At 40.3% G+C, this 20,657-nt stretch overlaps 1 protein-coding gene across 2 annotated transcripts in view; it reads right to left on the bottom strand.

The window, feature by feature from the left end:
* Positions 1-20,657, bottom strand: part of CREB5 (cAMP responsive element binding protein 5) — a 261,919-nt gene that overhangs the window by 87,495 nt on the left and 153,767 nt on the right. Inside the window, exon 1 of one of the 2 annotated variants that reach the window (XM_061996948.1) lies at positions 16,290-16,340. The exons of the other annotated variant lie outside the window; for it this stretch is intronic. Coding sequence (XP_061852932.1) covers positions 16,290-16,336 — 47 coding nt within the window. The 5' untranslated portion in view covers positions 16,337-16,340. Of the gene's footprint in view, positions 1-16,289; positions 16,341-20,657 lie in introns of those variants that run through there. 2 annotated transcript variants of the gene reach the window in all.

Genomic DNA, 20,657 nt, shown 5'->3' on the forward strand with positions numbered 1-20,657 from the left:
GTCAGCAGTGTCACACACTAAGCATTTTTCTTAGATTCTCCAGCCCAAATCAGAAGGGAGACTTCCTATTATGAAATGTTTTAAATAGAAGCAAGTGAAAATGGGATAAAATATAAAAAGTCAAGGTTTTATACTTTGCTGTTCACTTTTGAATTGTTCTTTGGGATGAGAGAATCAGAGGCGTATTCAAAACTTTTCTCCTGAAAAGCTTTGCACATTAGTCTACCTGGTGACCTTCAAAATGTTCTTGTTTAGGAGCAAAATATCACTAACGAAATATAAACCTTAAAAATAAGGACAGGTCAAGAGCTGCAACCCAGTTAACACAGTAATTTGAGAAAACAATAAGAAAAGCATGAACATGTCAACAGCAATAGGGCCAATTCTAAATGGTGTACAGCACACAGCTTTGCCAAAGACAATGGATTTAAATCAACTGGGAATCTCACTCATATGCACACATGCACGCAGACTCCATAAACACACACTATATAACATGCATTACATCTCGTTGTAAAACAAGCTTTGACAGTGATCTATGTCTTATGCTTCAAAAGAAAACAAAAATCCCCACCTCACACCTTGACATCTGTGGTCTGAGCAATTCCTCCTGACCCCTGGTGGTGATGAGCTTATGAAGTGAAGCAGGAGGATCACAATAATATTCACAGCATTTCTCCTGAGAGCACTGGCCAAATTCTACCCTTGCTGCTCTTCTTGGCTGAAGCCAATTAGGCAATCCAGCTTTCCAGTATGCTTTACATTCATCATATTTGCCTTGTGCGGCACATACAATACAGCTGAGAAAGACAAGGAGAGGTTGTTCCTAATGTGGCAGATGTTCTTGCCACTGAAGTTCAGAGGAGTGTTGCTAACATGGTCATTTGGAACATGATCAGACCCATAAAAAACTATGACACCTTTAAAGGTATTTTCCTAAATTATACCCTGAAATGCTGACTTATGCCTGTTAACGATTCACTACATAATAATAATAATAATAATAATAATAATAAAGATTACTTTACCTTCCAATTTTTACTGATGTTTCTGGTTTAGTGTTTTGCAGCTGTTTGGGGTTTTTTAAATTTCATTTTTGTCTTGAGAGACATGTTGTCTTAAAGGGGAAACATTCTCCCAAACCAGACCTTTGTGCTGAAGATTAAGACTGCATCACTTCACCAACTTAAAGGGCTTCACAGTCAGTAGGCAATCACGCAAAAGCTCTGGTCATCCTATCAACTTCCAAGAGTCTACGGTATGAATTAACACATTGCTATTTTTATTTCTGATTATTTATTTCATGTCTTTAACACAAACTGTAAGTGTTCATACCTTCTCCATGAGTAGTTTTGGTTTGCACTGTTTCTTGTTTTCTTTCTGGTTCCCTTTGAGAACTGCCACTGCACACTGCTTTAGCTAGAACATTTCCATGTCAACATAAGTAATATAGAATTATGATCTGCAGAGTCAAAAACTGCATTAAGTGAATTTTGAAGCTCTGAGAGTACTGGATAACTTTAGGATTTTGCACCTCACAGTTTTCAGTACTGTAAGTGAGCAAGGAGAAATCACCTTTGTATAAACTAGCTTAAAAAGACCAGGCTGATCAGGCTAGAAGGACTTCTGTAGCTGCATTTGCATGGTTGAAATAATGCCACTTGTCTAGATGTGGCCTCAGTCTCCTGTAGACATACAGATCTGAAAACAGCCCTTCCAAGAACATGAGCGTAGTTTTAACCAGCACTGACTGCACAACACTGCAAAACTGAATTCAAAAGCAATGCTTTTCAGTGAAGTGCCACCGTAACCATTGCAATCAACTCCAGCATTTGCATTAAGAGTTTCCAGATTTAAACTGTGGGAACGAGCACACTGGAGTTGTCACTGGAAGGCCTCTGACTATGTAATTTGTTTCTCTTGCTGGCCTGATAAGTTCAGAGCATGCTGACATTTAAGTCACATTAGTTTGGGGTGTTGTTTTTTTCTTTCTCTTTTTTTTTTTTTTTAAATGTTTGTTCAGCTCTGTTGGGAGGGCAGAGGAAAAGGGCTTAGGAAAGAGAAGAGGCAGAACAGGCAGAATGAAAAGGCAAAGATGTGCCATATTTTAGATGTCTCCTATAAAATAAGCAAAATGTTTGTCACACACATACCCTGAGACACACCAATATAGTGCACGTGAACATCTAAAAAAATGTTAACTTTACCTAAGCAAGAAAATGTCAGCTCCACTCAGTTTACAGTAACATCAATTCTATTTGATTTGGCCCACAGAGTGCCAGACATTTGACTGATCTGGTTAAAATATCTCAACAGTCACATAAATAGTCCTGGTCAAAGCCTGTTGCATCACCTGCGTTTATTTTTTACTGTTAATATTTAGCAATGGAAGAAAGATACAGATCTGTGCTCTATACACTTGCCATCTCCAACAGTATGATCTCAGCTCAGAGAGCAGCAGGAATTTGCACAGCAGTGAGTATGGCCAATTTCCAGGGGTCGGAAGCCATGGCTTACTCACTCTGCTCTGCCTTTGCTGTTGTCATTTTGTTTCTTTTTTTTTTTAATAGAAAAGGTAAATATGATGAATGCAGAGAATAGCAGCAGAGTCAGGTCGCAGGTCAGCATGGATTTGGTTTTTTTCTCCCTGATCTCTCTATTTTGTGAAGCACAGTTTATCCATGGTATTAGTCTGCCAGATAACAAGTCCTTAAATTGGCTCATACATAAAATTGGCTGAGAAACTGGGTGTTTAGGAATAAAGATTCAGATGTGTACCTTTTAGATCAACACAGAAATCTGCCTTTATCTCTTTTTCTATATCACCAAACCATCTGAACCAACAACATTATATCTCATATAAATCTGGCCTGGACCATGTAGGATATATAACAAAGGTAATCTGTGGTTTAAGAAAAGAAAATGCAGCAGTATATATGCAAGACACTTTGCATTTGGCAGACACACACAACCAGCTGTTTGTTCTTTAGCTTGTGGCTATACATCTACTGGGACATTCCCTCCCCTGTAAGCCTTGCTTAGCTCCCGGTCTTATTTCCACTGCAGATTTAACCCTAAACCATGGCTAAGCGTAGTGTTTGGGGTTTAAAGTTAAGTGTCATTTAGTATCATTTCTGACATCTCCATACATTATACTGAGCTTCTTTTTCACAGGGGACTTGGGATCTGATTTTAATTTGTGGTAAGGTTATGGTCACAATAAATGTCTATTTCAGATTTTCAATAAAAGACTCTAATGTAAATGGAAATAGAAAGTGGCTGTTTTCTTGTAGTTTCAAAGCCATGTATGTAAAATACACAGTATAGATCTGTTCCACATGCAAACCCATTATTGATCCACCATTGCGCCCTGGATCCTGCCTTGGCAGCTGGCACCCCTGTACTGAGCAGTCTCAGCAGGTTTTATGGCTTGCATAATAAAAGAACAGGTTATGAAATCATTAGCACCTCAGCTGAGGCTGCCACAGGGATGCCCCTCTGTGTTCATTGTGAAACATTTCTTTGGCAACTGCATCCTAGAAGCATATTTGGATGTTGTTGCTTCAGTATCACCACAAAGAGTACGAAATAAATCAGTATTTTCACCTTCTGAACTTAAGTGTGGGGGGTGGAAGTCTCTCTGATCCACCTCTAGGCTAATTCTCCCCATTTACACATGCCTAATTCTAGGCATGAAGACCTCTAGGAAGCCCAGATGTCTATAATCACACTCGCACCCCTATGCAGCCAGTGCTGCCAAGTGACCTGGGCCATTCCTAGGCAGGCTGGAAGAGATTCCAGCTTTGTCAAACACTACACATTTCAGCTCCCCTTGTCCCACAGAGACAGTTTCAGAGCAGTTTCAGAGCAGCCCAAAGCAGCTTACGGCTGCCCTCTCCTTGGATGGAGTCCTGGCTTGGGGTACAATGCACAGCCTGTTGGCATTTCCTCCTTCATAAACGGTGAAACTGTCAGTTCAAGCAGCTGAAGCTAAACTTGCTTGCCCCTCCATAGGAGAATCCATATGCCCAACAGAAAGAAACAAAATCCACCGCCGATCACTCAGCAAAGCATCTAGGGTCCTTCGGATATTCCTTATTCCAACACTGAGACCCTTCTTGCAAGGTTCAGAAACATTTGTGAACCTCGACCTTGCAAATGAGAATGGTAACACAACTATGATCTGACTAGAGGACAACTGGTGGCCCTAAATATCTAAGAATGTGAATCTAAAGTCAGGGAAAGTCGTGCAACTTGAAGAAAAGCACTAGTGCCAAGTGAAAGGGGGAACACGTTGGAGAAGCAAAATTTTACTGATTTGAGTCACCTGGGGATCTGTTCCACTGGTATTTGCAAAACTGAGTTCAGTCAGTTATCCCAACTGCATGAGATGGAGCACTCAAAGAAAGTACCTGTGTCAGGTTCCTGAGCATTAAGCAAAGCTAGCTTGTGTTGTTGTCTTTCTGAATCAATGCACTGAGTCATTATTTCAGTGATTGAGGCACTGGGGCTTTTTAAAGCAGCGTAAGTAAATAGCTAAGCTTGATGTGATATAAAAAGCACCACAACAGAAAGGAGAACTTAATGTAGTAATGAAAATCACTTACCCTTAATCATCCCTGAGATAGTGTCTTTACCACGCTACTTGATTTACTCAACTAGCAAACATGCCTTCTTTGACGTTTCTAATAACAGGCCATCTTAGCCATGCTTGTTGGGATTTGAGTTTGTTTGAGTTTTTTTTTTAACCAGCATCCCAAAGTGTATTATTTATATGTTTTTATGCCTTTTCTTTAAAAGAATTTGCTGAGCAATAAATCATATTTATTTGCAAAGACGACCAAAAAAAATCCCAAACAATCCAAAACCGGACTAGGGGAGGGCAATTATAAGAGGTTCAGTCACAGGTGTGTAACCGGTGTTGCACATTTCTAGAGTTCATTATTGCTTAAACTTACTGAAGCTTACACATTCATTGCTGCCAACAAGCATGCACCTTAGTGTATGAGACTGTATGAAAGGTTGTTTGCTGCATGATTTACGATGGTGCCCTTACACTAAATAGGAGGGACTGTAAACTACCTGTGCTCTCTTGAGCAGCTCCATGCTTCCTCTCGCATGGAAGGGCCTCAGCTTTAGCAAAAGCTGAACAATTTCTCAAGTGAGTACACTCTTACGACACTGAGGCAAGCCAGACCACAAACTATTTTATTAGGTTGTGCAAAAACCTATGTGTAAAAAAAACCCCCTCTTTAATTAAGATAGAGCAACCAGCACTGTGGTTGTAATTACCTTGGACTGCCTTTACCCACGGGCATAATGAAATAAAATTAGGCCCTCTATATTTTTGTTTTTAAACTAAGTAAACCCAAATTAATTTATTCAACTCAAACCAGACAGGTTTCTCTTTAAAAGCAAGGCATATATGGTTGGAGGGGCTGGTGCAGGAGGCAGAATGACATGCAATGATGACTGTGAACTGCAAACTGCTGGCAAAACATTTGGCTTGCCGTTGGTCCGTGGCCAGTATTTTCCTTTGTTAATGAATCCCACATCTTTTCTAAGTTAAGCATTTTTTCTTCTCCCCTCTCCTTTTATTCAAAACATATTTCAAATATTTTTGTTTTTATGACGTCGTGGAACATGATACAGCTCCCTCCTAACCCTGAATATGGGAAAATCAATTAAAATTTTGACATTAGGAGCTATGATACAAACATATGGTTCAACTGCTCAGACTTTTTTTTTAAGTAACATATCAAGGATCACCGCAAAGAGAAATAACCAAATGAGAAATTCACATTACTGGATAAAAATCATACCAAATGAAAGTGTATCACAGAATCTTGCTACTTAACAGACACAAAAACCACTGCAAATTTGGCACGTTTTGACAGACTCCCACTTAGACTAATCGACTTAGGATTACATATGTTTCATTTATGTTCTTTTCTGAGGAAAATATCCATTAAAAAAAGCCACCCTGAATGTTGTGTTTAATATTTAATACATTTTGTCTCACCCAGAGGACCTTCATTTTATGACTTAAAGAACGCAACCTTAAAATGGAGTTTTATGGGCTTCCTCATTAACTTCTGACTCTTCTCTGAACAAAGTAGAAAAAAAACAGACTAACTGAGAAATTTTCTGTCAAAACAGAAACATGGTTTTCAAGTGAATGACCATTCTGGGCATCCAGTCACACCTCCCCTTCTGACCACCAGTCCGCAGGGACTGTGTGACAACGAAAACCCTTCCAGATCCCTTTGGTATTTCAAATCATCAAATCCCAGACAGTCAAAATGATAAGTCACTGAAACTCCAGGGAAAACAGGCACCAAACAGAAGACTCAACTCTTTAGGTCAAGGTTCCCACTGAAGCAAAAAGAAACTCTTTCCCAGAGGTCTTGCAAGACTAGAAACGGTCTTACAGGCAGCTTAAAGTGAAGAGTTATTTTTAACCTGTCACTGGCAAGAAAACAAGTTTTCTCAATCATCTTCTATGGACATCTAGTCTCCAATCCTGCAAGCATCAAACTACATGAATTTACATGCCCTCCTTTAATATTCCTGAGTTTTACAACCTTGCAAGATTTCCTCAGCCACTGTAACTCATAGCTAGTTCTACCGATGGCAGAGATGATGAAAGTACAGCACAGTGCCTTGCTGGCCCTGCAACTCACACTGGGTGAGATATGCTGGAAAAAAAATTAAGTTGCAAGAGCCATGCTTGCGTTGGAAATGACAAAAAGCTCTTTCTGGAGGGTCCCGATATCAACGCAAACTCTGAAGTAACGTGAGGATAGAGAATTCAATTATATGGAGCACATGTTCGAATTTAATATACTCTACCACAGTGAATTCACTCGCATTGTAACTGATGTGATTTATGCAAAAAATTGCAGCCAAGCTCAAAAGCTGGAGCTCAGCTTTTTTTTTTTTTTCCTCAGTCAAATAGAAAATTTACCAAAAGCAGCACTATCAGGTTGACCAAAATTATTAAATTCACTAATAAATTATATTTAGTAAGTCTTGGAAGTGGAGAAGCATGAAGTGGAGAAGCCGCTATTCGCAGAAATAGAGGCTTTTTATGTTTCTAAATTTTCCATTTTGAAATGCCACATTAATTTGGAAATTTACGTAGCTCATTTTAAGGAGTTAATTTTCTTCTAAACCTGGCAATTTCTTTGCCTTTTTTCTTTACACAGAGTAATTAAGAAATTAATTCCTTTTGAGTTAACCTAAGTTATTAATTTTTATTTCAGCTATTAAGTCAACAAATTTGTTATTCACATAAAACAGTTACCATTACAACTCACTTTCTACAAGCACACCAATGACACAAAAGAAACCTAAATCTGTCAGTTTTTCTTCATTTCCTGTTCTATTAAAAACAAGCTAATATTCCAACTCAGTCCTTTCCATCTTCTCTCCCAGAATTTTCCTAACTGATTTTAACAGCTAGTTAGAAACTTGAACATCAATATCAACGCATAAATGAAAACCAGAACTAACACTGATACTTTCAAAACTACCTTATTTAAAGACTGATTAGGCTCATTAATAAATTAACTGGGTAGGAACGCTGCTCTCAAGCCAAAGGAAAAATAGTATGTCCCACAGGAAAGTATGGGACTTTTTGTTTTGTTTTCCAAAAGGATTAGCTCCTTCAGCCAGGACGTTTCTACCACACATCCAGATTCAGTGATTTGCTCTCAGTTCAACAGTCATTTTAGCAGAGCGTCAGGCACAGAACTCTGAAGTGACAAAGCCTGTCTTGTTTACGTGAAAAGAGGATGCAAACAAGGTGTATGCATGACAGTAAAGAATGTGCCACCAGTCCAGTGAGAGACAGGCTGTATGGTCTAGACTGCACTTTTGGAAACTTCATTAATATAAACAATATCCTTTTCTAAGCCTTTTAGTTCAAGTCAAATATAAGATTGAGTCAGCATCATCGCACAGGCCTTTGCCACGGAAAAATCATGTTTAGTTACTGTTTCTCAGTCTTCATGTTACATTCCATGAGGAATTATTAATTTTGCAATAATAACTGAGCATGCAGAAGGGCAAGACAATTTTACATGTGATATTAGTGGCAGCTTATGGGGTAGTCATTAGTTAATGGACAAATACTAACACAGGAAAAGGTATACAGGGAATTCAATACAAAAAGGCATTAATGTGCCATTATTTTTATAGTGGGAACAGTTTCTGCTAGCTAAGCTCCTGTAAAATGTACTTTTTTGCTCACTGGTTATTAGCAAATGGATCTCTCACACAGTGATGGACAAAACTTGCCCCCTAGTTTTGCAAAACATGCTGAAAAATACCACAAAGACTCAGAAGTTTTTGTTTGTTACGTTTTAACTTCCCTGGAGTTTTGGGGGGGATTTCTTTGGTTTTTGGTTTGTGTTTTTTTTTTTTTTTAAAAAAAAAAAAAGAAAAAGAGGGAAAAATTTAAAGTCAAACCTCAAATACCTGACTGCTTTGGAAATACTTGAGATGGATTTCCGTGTATCATTTTAGATTTCTCTTGTAACTCCTGACTGTGAGCAGAAAATACAGATGCTTAGTCAAGCAGAGAAAAAGACTTCATTTATCTGTCTATAAACTGAAAAGATATCTGGCTTCATTTTGTCTCACATTTCAGGCAAAAATGGCTACTTGTGAGTATTCCTGTTTTATCTTTGCATGTTTAACAGGTATCTCCTAAAGCTTAAGTGACTGTTATTTATATTGGGAAAGCTACAGAATGAAGCATCTTGAAGTTTAACTTATTCTCTCTCCAGCAGCACCAATTCAGAGCCACAGTTATACCTCTTATATGAGGTGCACATGTTCTTTACTTCTTGGTGTAGAGATTTTTTATTTTCCCCACTACAAAGAAGATCTTCCTAAGTCTTCTGGTGATTGTTCGGGTTAACCCAAATATCTGACCCTGAGCCAATCAGTTAATTATTATATCTAATGTTTGCCCTATTTGATAATTACTGTGTACAACAGACACATGCCAATGCAGATGTGCCTCCAAAAACCAATGCTCCTGTGCTCAGTGCTGTGTGAGAAAGCATCAGATTCGTACATTTCCTACATCCATCTCAATCCAACCTACGCTACAAAAAGTCCTCTTATTGGAACATTGCTTCTTAAACCAAGTGTGCCTCAGATAAAGAAATATCTTTCAAGGGAAAAAAAAAAAAAGGAGACATTACATAGAGGTGCTGCTGGCTGTGCTATCAGTCAAAAACCTCTCCTGGGCACCAGGTGAGACTAAAGTTTATAACTCTGGAGTGTAATATGTGTGATAAGTATTACTGTTTGTTTTATCACTTGCTACTCTTCACACTTGCTCAGCATTTTCCAACAGAAATTAATCACAAGTAACAGAACCATTTAGAAGAGACATTGGCCATCCAGTGGAAAAAAAATATACAAAGATTAATCATCTTTCAGTATACAGCAAGTGAGAAACTGTTATTCTCTTTCAAGACCTTTTTTAAATAAAAACCCCAAATATTTCTCAGGAAAAACTATTACCAATTTGGATGGGAAAGAATTTTCTCTTGAAATAATTCACAATTTCCCTTGAAACAATTATTATTTGTCAAAAGCCGCAATTTTAACAATTATGAAACCTTGTTGGAAACTTTCCAATCAACCTCATTTCACTTTTCTAAATAGATCTTTATAAATCCATACTTTTCCAGTTAAGTCTATAGTCTTTTTTTTTTTGTCTGAAATATTAATTTATTTTCTCATTAGATTTTTATAAATGTTGCTGGTAAGGTTTTGTACTTCTCTCGAAGTATGCTGCAGCTCTTTTATAGGGCACTACAAAGTTGAGTCAAAATATGTTAAACTAAACTAAAAAATGGCTAGGTTGTTTACTAAAGAAAATTTGCTACATACTATTTGTTTGTTCAACATATTACAGCACCTACTGAACTGCAGCAGCTGCAGTAGGGTTTCCTCCGAATGGAAAAGGTTCCATAGTGCACAAAATTCACAAGTAAAAAGCCAAACAAAAGCCTCACTGATGCATAGCAATGTTCCCCTTTAACTGTTGTTTAAATTTTTTGCCCAATATTTGATTTCTCATTTTGGAAATGCTTGAAATAGGAGTTACTGCTGTGCTAATATAGTTTCAATTTCAAAAAGAAAAACACTGAAACTCAAATGCATATACGTACATCAATGCCTTAGGTCATTGACCTTGGAATCTTACTTGTGATAAATTCTTTCTGATATGGATAACAGAAGTCAATTTTGTTTGTATAAACAAACAGATCCATGCATACAGAGATTTCTGTACTAATCTGCACTTCGTGCAGCACAGCCCTGTTTCATATGAATGGCCACAGAGGTATTTGTCAACACTGGATTCCAATGGCAAGGGATCTGCTGGTTCGGGCAATCCATAAAGTGAGCTTTAATTTAGCCTTTATTTTGGATTTTTTTCAGAAATCTTATTTCTACACAAATTTACAAAAGAAACTCACATCAAAGGATGTCAGGAAAATGAAAAAGTATTCAGAGCAATGACAGTTCCTGCAGTCCTGTGAGTGAAGGTACAAGAGAATTACAGCTCTCATCCTTAGCCGCAGTGAAAGAAAAGTTCACTTCGACCTGGCAACCAAATGACCACAAAGAACATAGTACGGGAACTCTTTTTTACATGATATTGAGTGCCCTTAAACGGAGGCAAAGGGAAGATCTGCTCCAGTAACATTTTTTCTGTTCTGGTTTTTAAGACTCAGTTTGGAAAAAGCTAGCTCATGTTAAATCTGACATATAAAATTACTGGCGTTGATGAGCTTTTCCAGTGTGGTAAAACATTCTACTGTTCTACTATTATTTTTGACAGGGCTTTTGATAACTATTTGACATTTAGGGAAAAAGTAATGAACTTTTATTATTAATTTGCTGCTGCTAATGGGCACAGATTTATTGATCTCCAGAAAACAGCACCCACACTGCCCATATTCTTCACGGTCATGGAGCAGCACAAGAGCTGTAGGTATCTGCAGTAAAACCCTTCATCTTGTTATTTATATGAATACATCTTGTATTCATACTAATAAAGAGCTTTAATATTTTCGACTTAATGGCTGTAATTTGCAAAACATCCTGTGACACACTTGAATGAAAGATACTATGTTACAATAAAGACCATCACACAAATACATCTTGTGCTGACCTGAAAGACTACAATTCTCACTCTCCAGTATTAGTTTTTATTAAGACAATGGCTGATTTTATGATAATGTGCAGAAATCTTTCAGTAAATTAGAATTAGATGTTTTCAGTATGGTTATTCATTTTAATATAGGAAGGTGATGCTACAGGGAATCATCAGGACATAAAATAAAGAATGGAAGTGGGGATGGAATAAACAGTGTTCTGTTAAATAAATGATACTTTCCTGGCTCTGTCAGGATCCAAAAGCCCTTAACAGCAAAATGTGTGTCACTGAGGCTCAAATATAAGTCATGCTATTTGACAATCCAGGCCTTAAAAATACGTTTGGCAGAAATGGAAAGGAAAGATGGCAAGTACCACAACACAGAACTTCTATGCCATGTTTAAGAACAAACACAAGCACCAACAGAGAGGAAATCACCTGTTAATGCAAGGTTCATCAGTCTGTGGGATCACAAGTAGTTTTTCAGGAGGGCACATCCCAAAGCTAGAGTGTTGGTGCTCACAGGAAGGAAAGAGGATAGTTGTATGGATTTTATCTAAAGTCCATCAAGGCAGCACTCTCATTCACTGCAATAAGCTTTGGATCAGGTTCAACATCCAAACATAGTCCTCCCTCACTGGAATTGGCTGGTCACATTGGAAACTGTTTGGGCAAGGTACCCCACCCATAAACAGAGTGTTCAGGGAGAGTTTGGTAGTAAGCAACAAATAATCTGCCTCTTTGCCAAGAGTAGAGGTTGTCTCCTACTCATTCACCCTCAGACAATGAAACAAGGGCTATAGTAAGGTAATATCTCTGAAACAATCTAAGAAGGAATGCCACATGAATGAGAAGCAAGAGGATACGAGTTCCTTCAAATTTGATGTCGAAAGTGGAAGAAATGAGTAAGCAATGGGATACAGAAAGCCAGTATCAGATGCATGCAGCCTTTCTATCAGGTAATTTCTCTGGGATGGTGTAAGCAGGAATAGAAAGGAAATACGAACCTGAGTGTGGGAAGAGAGTTCCATTATGGGAACTGCCACATAAGCTAGGTGGAAGACAGAAATACCCAAGTCCATTTGCAGGAGAAAGAGAGCATAAATACAGTTAAGTGGATATTAATAAATGCTAAACAGGAATGGCAAGACTGCTCTGAACTTACAAATCACATCCGCATTAATATCAAATGAGTTCATTAAGATTAACATTATTATGATGAGTATCAAAGGGATTAAAAGAGATTATGGCAAATAAGAGAGTCAGATAGGAATGAGATGTAATTACTTTCATATCTGGTTTATCTATAGCTGCAGAGAAAGACCTAGCATTCATTTCACACTGAAGGAACCAAACTCTTATTTTGATCTGAAAGTGTAATACTTGGCAGAGCTGATTTCAACAGTTTGGGCTGAACGTGGCCTAGGCATGTGCAGGACAAACAAAAGAATGGTGGGAAGGCAAGGAGAGAGAGATGGGGGAGGCTGGAGGAGACCACTCTGCCCCAGTACCCTGCCCTGAATGCAGAAGACAACTTGGTCTTCATGCCTCCCATGTCCAAAATACGATGTGAGGCCAGCCCTGCCACTCCTTCCACCCAACATCTGGCCTTCTCTGACTCCAGAACTTGTCACGCCAACTCTAAAAACTTCATAAATATCGGCCAAGTCTCCCAAAAATGTTTAAAGGAAACAGCAGTCTCACTGGAGAAAATCGAGGAACACAGGGGCAGCCGCATAACATTCAGTCAAATAAAAATAAGCTCTCTGATCTTTACCTTTCGTATCACAACTGCAGTGCCAAATCTTTTGTGCATGCAGAGACCAGCTAAGGATCACCAAATTATGGCTTAAAATCACACAGCTTATAGAGCAGGTATTCTGCCAATGCACACATTCAACGATGCAGGCGGAAATGTTACTTGGGATCTTGGTGGGGAAAATTTACTGGACCTCTTCCAGCCAGGCTCTGCTCTAAGCAGATTGCCTTTCTTCACAGGCTGACTGCGTACAGCCAGCTCTCCAGTGCAAATACCACTTCCCGTTCTGGTGTGTTTGGCTTCTGGTTTGTTTGACATGTTACATGTGCTTCTGAATATATCTTCTGATGCTCATTTTCAGAGTGCTGTTACCATTTCTCTTGGCTGATGTTTAAAAATTAGGTCCCTAAAGATATCTATCTTCAATAAGAAAATCCTCTTGCCAGAAGGCCCAGCTTCAGACCTGTTGAGGATGTCTGTTAGCGTTGACCTCTGACCATGGAGCTGCAAGTCCACAGGCATACCTGCACAGTGGCCTCAAAGCAGCACAAGATGGGCAGCTAGCACTGAAAGAATCCAGAATCGGCAGCTGCTTCAATTTTTGTTGTTGTCCATGATGAACATGCCTTTCAAAAGCACCTGCCAAGCACAACTAGAACTGTTTGTCTCTCATTAGGACAGTTATACCTCATTAATTTTAAGCTTTGTGGCTTCAGTAGGCAACAAACATACATACATGCATGCATACACACAGAGACACGTGTACAGACATGGAATTTTGAACTGCAACTTTTTGAAAGAAGCCTTTAAAATTGGTTTCTTCTGTGGTCTTCAGTAGATATAAGTTCAGTAGTGGAGGCAAATTGTAGCTTAGAGTTGCACCTCTGAAGGGGAAGAAGGATTTATATCTTTACACTCTCTACCTAACTTCACTGAGCAAAAATCAGCAGAGTGGAGAAGACAAAAGCTGATTTGTGAAAGTCGTAAGCACAAGACAGGGTCATCGGACAGTCCACGCTGACTGAAGCACCAAGATGTTCTACTTCATTGCCCTTCCAGCCAGATGAAATGCCAATAGCCAGTACCAGACATGGGAGATTCTGATCTCCCATGGAATGCAATCTGATGCCCAAAGGCTGCCAGGCCATGCCACACAGTGTATTTTATGTTATTATAGGAGAAACAGCAAGGATGCATTTCTGTGTAGGCAAAGATGAAGTGTGACAGTCTGTCACCCTCTGCCCAACGTGGCTAGATACTATCCTAGGACAACACTGATGGAATTTTCCCGTACAAATTCTCCAGAGTGAAAACTCAGGAAGGGAAAGAGTGAAGACAAGTCCACCTCAGCACCCAGAGCAGCCAGGCTAAGGGAAGACTCTACTCGGCTTTACTCTGATGGTAGAATTGTACTTCCAACATTTCTAGGAGAAAATATGAGTCAGAAATCCTACATGAACTCCTGCAGCAGCACAGCTCCCTCCGCAACCCACACATCCTCAACAGAGCACTGCGCAATCTAATCCATATGGTATATCTGCACTGCATCGTGGGCCTGAGCCGGGTGCGGCCTTACGTTAGGCTCTCAAATGATAAAAGTTTGGCACATGAGCACTTGTTTGTGCGCGAGCAGTTGACTGAGGGGCTTGGAAATCAGGGCATTTTGGAAAAAAATGAGAGTGAAGTGTGGGAACATCACAGCTAGGCACAAGATATCTTTGCAGAGGACTACTGGAGGAAAGAGAAGGCAGATTTGGTTAGGGATTCTGGTCTTGTTCAGATGAACATGGGGAGGTGTTGCCATCATCACAGACAAAACTGTTTGGTATTCTGCTCACTCAGGACCCAATTCTAGGGTGTAAAAAAATATAAACAATCACCAAAGCCTCGAGAGTGTGTTTAAGGCTATCTTTAGTTACCAAGCAAATCTCTGATCCACTGCTGATCCAGACACCAATACAGTGTTTCCCTCCGAGAGAGAATTTCCCTGAAGGGGGCACTTCTGAGAGCAGTATTTTAGGAGCAGACAGCTCTTCGACACAGAAACTTGATGCAGAGCTCCTCCGAGCAGAACGGGTATCCTGAGGACACCAAAACACACCTGGTATCTTGCATTAATCCCACATCTAAGCATGAGCAATGCCCAAACAGAGGCTTGGTGTTAAATTCTGTGTGGCCCACCTTAAGGGTAACATACTCTCGGTGAACTTGGGGCTGAGGTATCTTTTGTTTCTCCCCCCTCCATCCCCCAGAGGCTGCTGGCTAAATGCAAAAAAAAAAAAAAAAAGAAAAGGCTAAAAGGGGGCAGATGTGCCAACTCCCAGGTAGTTCTGGAAAGTAGAACCAGGACAGGAGGGGATCTGCCCTGCTGGGTCGCAACTTCAGAAGTCCCAGAACGGTGATGAGAGCAGCACATCAAGCAAGCAGTGATCTAGGGGTGAGCTAGGGATCAGACTGCTGCTGACAAGTGTTAGGGATGAAACGCCGAGGCTGCTCGGGATGAGCTCTGCAAACTGCCTCCCTTCAACGCTTTACTTTGTACAGCCGATTTGCAACAGTAGGAGCTTTTACTCACTCTGCTAGGCAGAGGCTGAACTGCTCCCTTCATACAGTTCCAAATTCTCCAGCTATGCTCAAAGAACCACTCCTTTTTGCCTTTCTCTTTTCTTTTTGACTCCCTGGGCTTTTTGTTAAAGAGATACCCAGTTTCAAGCCATTTTAAAAATATCAAAAAACCCTGGTGGAAAATAATTTGCAGCTGTGATAATATCACATTTTTTAAAATACCATAATACAGTTTTACTTTTAATAATAAAAGATAAAAAAGAGAAGTCTGTTAATAATTAGAGAGTGCAGTCTGAAGCCAGTTACAGTCACTGCAATTGATAATAAACTTAAAGCCCCTTGACAGCAGGTAAATGCTTTGCAACCCTGACCCCCTTCCTCTCACATTACTTAACAACCCTGCAGTTCCAGCATTACATCACCGTCCAAGCGATTGGTTCCTGCATTTTAACTCTCTCCCTGTCTCCTCCGATTAGGAGCAACACAATGACTGGGGGGCGGGGGGGGGGGGGGGGGGGGGGGGGCGGAAACAACAAACAAACAACAATCCACCAAACTTCTCTCAAGTTTGCTGTGCTCCTTGTTTGGGTTTGGTTTGGTCAGAAACCCAGCTTCTGCTGCTACGAGTTGAGGTTACACGCACCAGAAAACAAACTCTGCTGAAGTGGAAAAGAGAGTGGGAAAGCGGGACTAGGGAGGGAAGGAGGAGAGGAGGAGGAAAGTAAGGGGGGAAAAAAAGTATATAGAAATCAGAAAAGGAAAAGAAAATTAAAAACAAACCTCATGGACATCACTGAGCCTGAATTCCCTGCTGAGGTGCAGAACATGAGAGCCCTGGAATGAGTGTATGTAGAACTTGAGCCAAAGCTTAACTAGCCCGAGTGAGTCATATCCTTCCCATTTGATTCTCGTCCAAATGATGATGTAATGCTCTGGCCCTCTCCCTCCCTCGCTCCTGCTCGCTACACTACCTCCCTCCTCCCCTTTTCTCCTTTTTAGCTCAGTGCTGGTGAAGTCACCATTTAAATCTGGCAGAGCTGAAGCAAAAACTTCAATGTAACCAAAACAGCCCCGGGCCAAGTTCCAGACGTACTGAGACTTGGTGGTGCAATTGCCATTGGAAACGAGTAAACAGAGAAAGAAACAGAGCCGCCTCTGAAGGGCCTGCGCAGCTGCCGGCCGGATCACAGGAAAACCCAGGGACGGGGCTGAGATGATTGACGGAGGCTGCTCCGGAGATCCCGCACACTAACGCGCTCGCCCCTCGATGCGCAGACGGCGCGGGCTGCAGGGAGATGCGGCGGCCGGGCCGGGAGGGCATGGCGCGGGGGCCCAGGAGGGCGAGGCGAAGGCGCGAGCCGGGCGCGCCGGGTTTGCGTGGAGCGGGGGACAAGGCACAGCGCCGCTGCCGCCGGTGCTGCCTCAGCCTAGGAGGGATTTCTCTCCCTCAGCCGCGCAGGGCTGGAACCAAGCCCCACGTTCTTGAAGGATAACAACGGTGCGCCTGCAAACGTACAAGGGCAAGGCACTCTCTTTCTCCACTACTTAAAAAGTACCATAAAAGCCCCAAGACATCCAAGGTTGCTGCTGCTATTGCCTATCCTGCACGTAAAGTGATGCCTTTCTGGTGTTTACCTCCCAAGTCTGATATTTGAGATTTTTTTAAGGCTAGAGAATGTTTGTACGTGAAGCTTGTAATAATTTTTCATGTACACGAGCATAATCTATTGTGGTTTTGAAGTCCTGATGCTATAGTAATTGTGGCTGAAATACCTCCCGTGTCTTCCCCCTCAGAAGGTTCTCTCACTGTCCATTGCTCACAATTAATTGTAGTCCACACAGCTGCTCCACAAAAGAATGCAAAGCCTAGGTAATGATAATAATATGAAGAAGAAGTGAAATGTACCATCCCTCAGCAACCATAAGACTAACAGATTCAATGTCAACCTGCAAAGTTGTGTTAATGGCACCTGAAACACTAGAGGGGTATTTAAAAGTGACTCCTTTCTTTACAGATAAAGAACTATTTTATAAAGTCACTCCACCTAATGTTTCAGACTGAAATTAATTTTTCTGACAGTCAATGGATACACCTATACACCCAGATGCAGAAAACAATAGAAAACACAAAGCCATTGCTTTTTCTTTCTTATAATGATAGGAGTTTATGAAAAGCAATTTCTATTGCCTAGCAGCATTTTACCAAACAGGTTTCTTGGAGAGCAGATTCATTAATTCATCAAAGCAGCGATGAAACAGATTTTTGTAAAGTACCAAAGTCTCCTCCTGAGGATACTCTTATGGTTGGAAACTGTCTTTGGAATATGTTATCTATGAATCAACACTGTTAGCTTCAGTCATGGTTTAGCCTTGAATTCAAGTAGTTTCAGTCATGATTTCAAATTGGGGTTTTTTAAGGTATATATGATTTTTACAGACAGAAAAGAAGAGGAGAAAAGCAAGGGTTTATCCTATTCAATTAAGAAAACACAGCTCACAGCTCTCTGCAGCAGGCTGACCCATTGGATGACACCCTCAGTTGATATTGATGCTGCAGCCACTCAGAGTGACACCTTTATCAAGCAAGGCAGCTCTGAATTAGAGGTGATCAGCCATAATTATTACTGGCGCCACTGAAGCCTGTGGCTTGACAGCATCAGATGTGGTTGTTATAAAGTTTGGTCCATTGTGTCAATGGCCTGTATAACTCATTTTTGTCTGAATTACCAGCTATTGATTTTTTGTCTTCTGTAATGTAATAAAATAAAAGTTAGATCATTCCTAAAGCTTTCTTTTAATTCTAGCCTTGCTGATAGTTTCATTTTGAGCTCAAACCACTTCTCTCTCTCCATTTAAAAAAAAGTGACTCCCAACCCTTTTTCTGTGCATGTCTAAGAGGTCATCCTCCCTCCTTCTTTTTATTTTGTCCTCTTACATTTACATTGCAGGATTACATAGCTTCTGCTCATCCACTTATGCCACTGGCATTGCTATACTCTTTGTCATGAGCTCAGAACAGCTTCAAACTGATGGGGAATGTAGTTACAATCAAGGCACAAACTTAAATCTTCAGGCCTATCTTCAGAAGGAAGCTGCCACCGAAGAGAAAAAATATTATCCCGAGGAATGCAGATTACTCTGAGACTGCTTGTGCACGTGCATCAATTCCTGCAGCATTTGTCAGTGAACTGGCCTCTTCTGACTCTCCTGGAAAACTCACACTTCCACCACCTTGCTGTATTCAGCGCAAAATGCAACCAAAAAGATGATGCAGGAGCTGCAGGGTAGTTCATTGTCCTCCAGAGGCTTCAAGCGCTTGCCTGGCAACTGTTCACTTTCCAAAAGAAAACTGTGTTTACTAGAAGTGAGAGTAGATCAGTTGTCCCGCTGTTAGCACGTTAATCAAAATACTACAGAAGTGACTGCATTTGTATAGAAAATAGGCCTTTTAATTATTATTACCTTTACAGACATCTACTCAGAAGAATTAAACTGCCTTAAGAACAGCCTTTGTCCTACAAAATATATTTCCAGGAGTTTAGAGAATTTTCTGAAATGAGCAAGATAGATCCAAGCAGCCTGAACTGCTGATAATTTTGAAATAAAATGTTTACACTGAAGTCCCATTTCAAGAAGCAAACTGCTTTAAAACACAACTTATGCTCCAAAGGAGTTAAAAATTTCTTTGTGCTTGCTGGTGGGAATACAAAAAGTTCTTTCCAGGCAGGTATTTCCAAGGCCTATTGATTTTTTCTTCCCTCTAACAGGAAACACTGTTTTCCCATTTTCCTTCCTGTGACAGACCAGTTAATGATAAAGAATGTCCTGTGCTCAGAGGAAATTCCACTTGCATGCAAGAGCTCCCTCTTTATCTGTTTACTTGTCTGTCTTTTCTTTCTCCTCTCACTCCACCCCCATCCTTAAATTTCCATGTTCAGCCACGCTCAAGAATAGGGCTGTTGTGAGGAGAGTTGTGGGATGTTTTAATTCTAATGGGAGCCTTCTACGAAGTAGCGCCCTGGCCAGCACACTTATGACTCCAGCTTAGCTGTCTGGTTCAGGAATGCTTGCAACACCCTCTCTGCAACATGTTTCATCCTTTGGGAAAGGGTGGTGGGGCACACCACAGATGTTTGGTGTAGCAGAAACTTGACAAAAGTCACTGCTCCTGCTGAAAGTTTCCAGTCTGAACAACCAGAAAGCTCAGAATTTTGAGAACTCAAATGTCAGAGCACACTGGAATTATCTCAAAAGTGTATTACAACAAGGAACTGGGTGTACTACAATTGAGATTGCAGATGCACAAATCATCAGTTCTACATGCATTTTAGGTGAGTGTATCGCACACAGCGTTTGGGACTGACTTGTGCCTATTTTGACCACTGGCCCAAAGCATCAGCAAAGACCCTGTGGATGACTGCAATATAGTGTGATTGTGTTTTTTTATCCACTGCTTGGCTCTTAAAGAGGCTTGATTAAGAAAATCTTCTGTAATAATAGTCTTATGCTCAGGAAAGTCCTATTTTCATTCTGATATTATTTTTCATTTCTAACCCAAGAGTCTTATAATCCCTGTGGAATTAAAGAGGCCAGATAATTTCAGGGTTAAATAAGCTTTAATGACTATCACATGTATGGAACCTTAAACCTAGTATTAAAAATTATTTTTTTAAAGTGGCATCTCTTCCTTTTTTAATTTAAAATAACCATCCAGGTGGTTTCCTAAGGATTTCTTTGCAAATTGCTTCCAGTGAACCTTTTCAGTTACAGACCACTGCAAACCCATGTGGTGTTACTCAATGCTCAATTCAACTTGGGTGTCCTATATTTTCATTGTGGACAGAGGGACTATCTGCACAGGGAGGCTGTGAGGTCTGAGCAGATTAGCTATCACTAGCGAGGTTATAAGAATGTATAGGACTAAGAATTTCAGCAGAACTAAAGTAAGGCAGGGTTAAGGATGACTTTTTCAGGTTGCTCATAAGATAAGGGGATGCATGTTCCAAAGTAACTTGGGTGCTTTGGAAAAAGACATTCTCATTTACAGAGACTCAGAACAAAGTTCTCAGCATTGAGCTGTATCAGACATAGAGCTGTTTTTTTCTATGAGCTCTCCAAATTGTTATGAAATAGAATATCTGGAAATAT

Source organism: Colius striatus, chromosome 5 (assembly GCF_028858725.1).
Source record: "Colius striatus isolate bColStr4 chromosome 5, bColStr4.1.hap1, whole genome shotgun sequence".
NCBI lineage: Eukaryota > Metazoa > Chordata > Aves > Coliiformes > Coliidae > Colius > Colius striatus.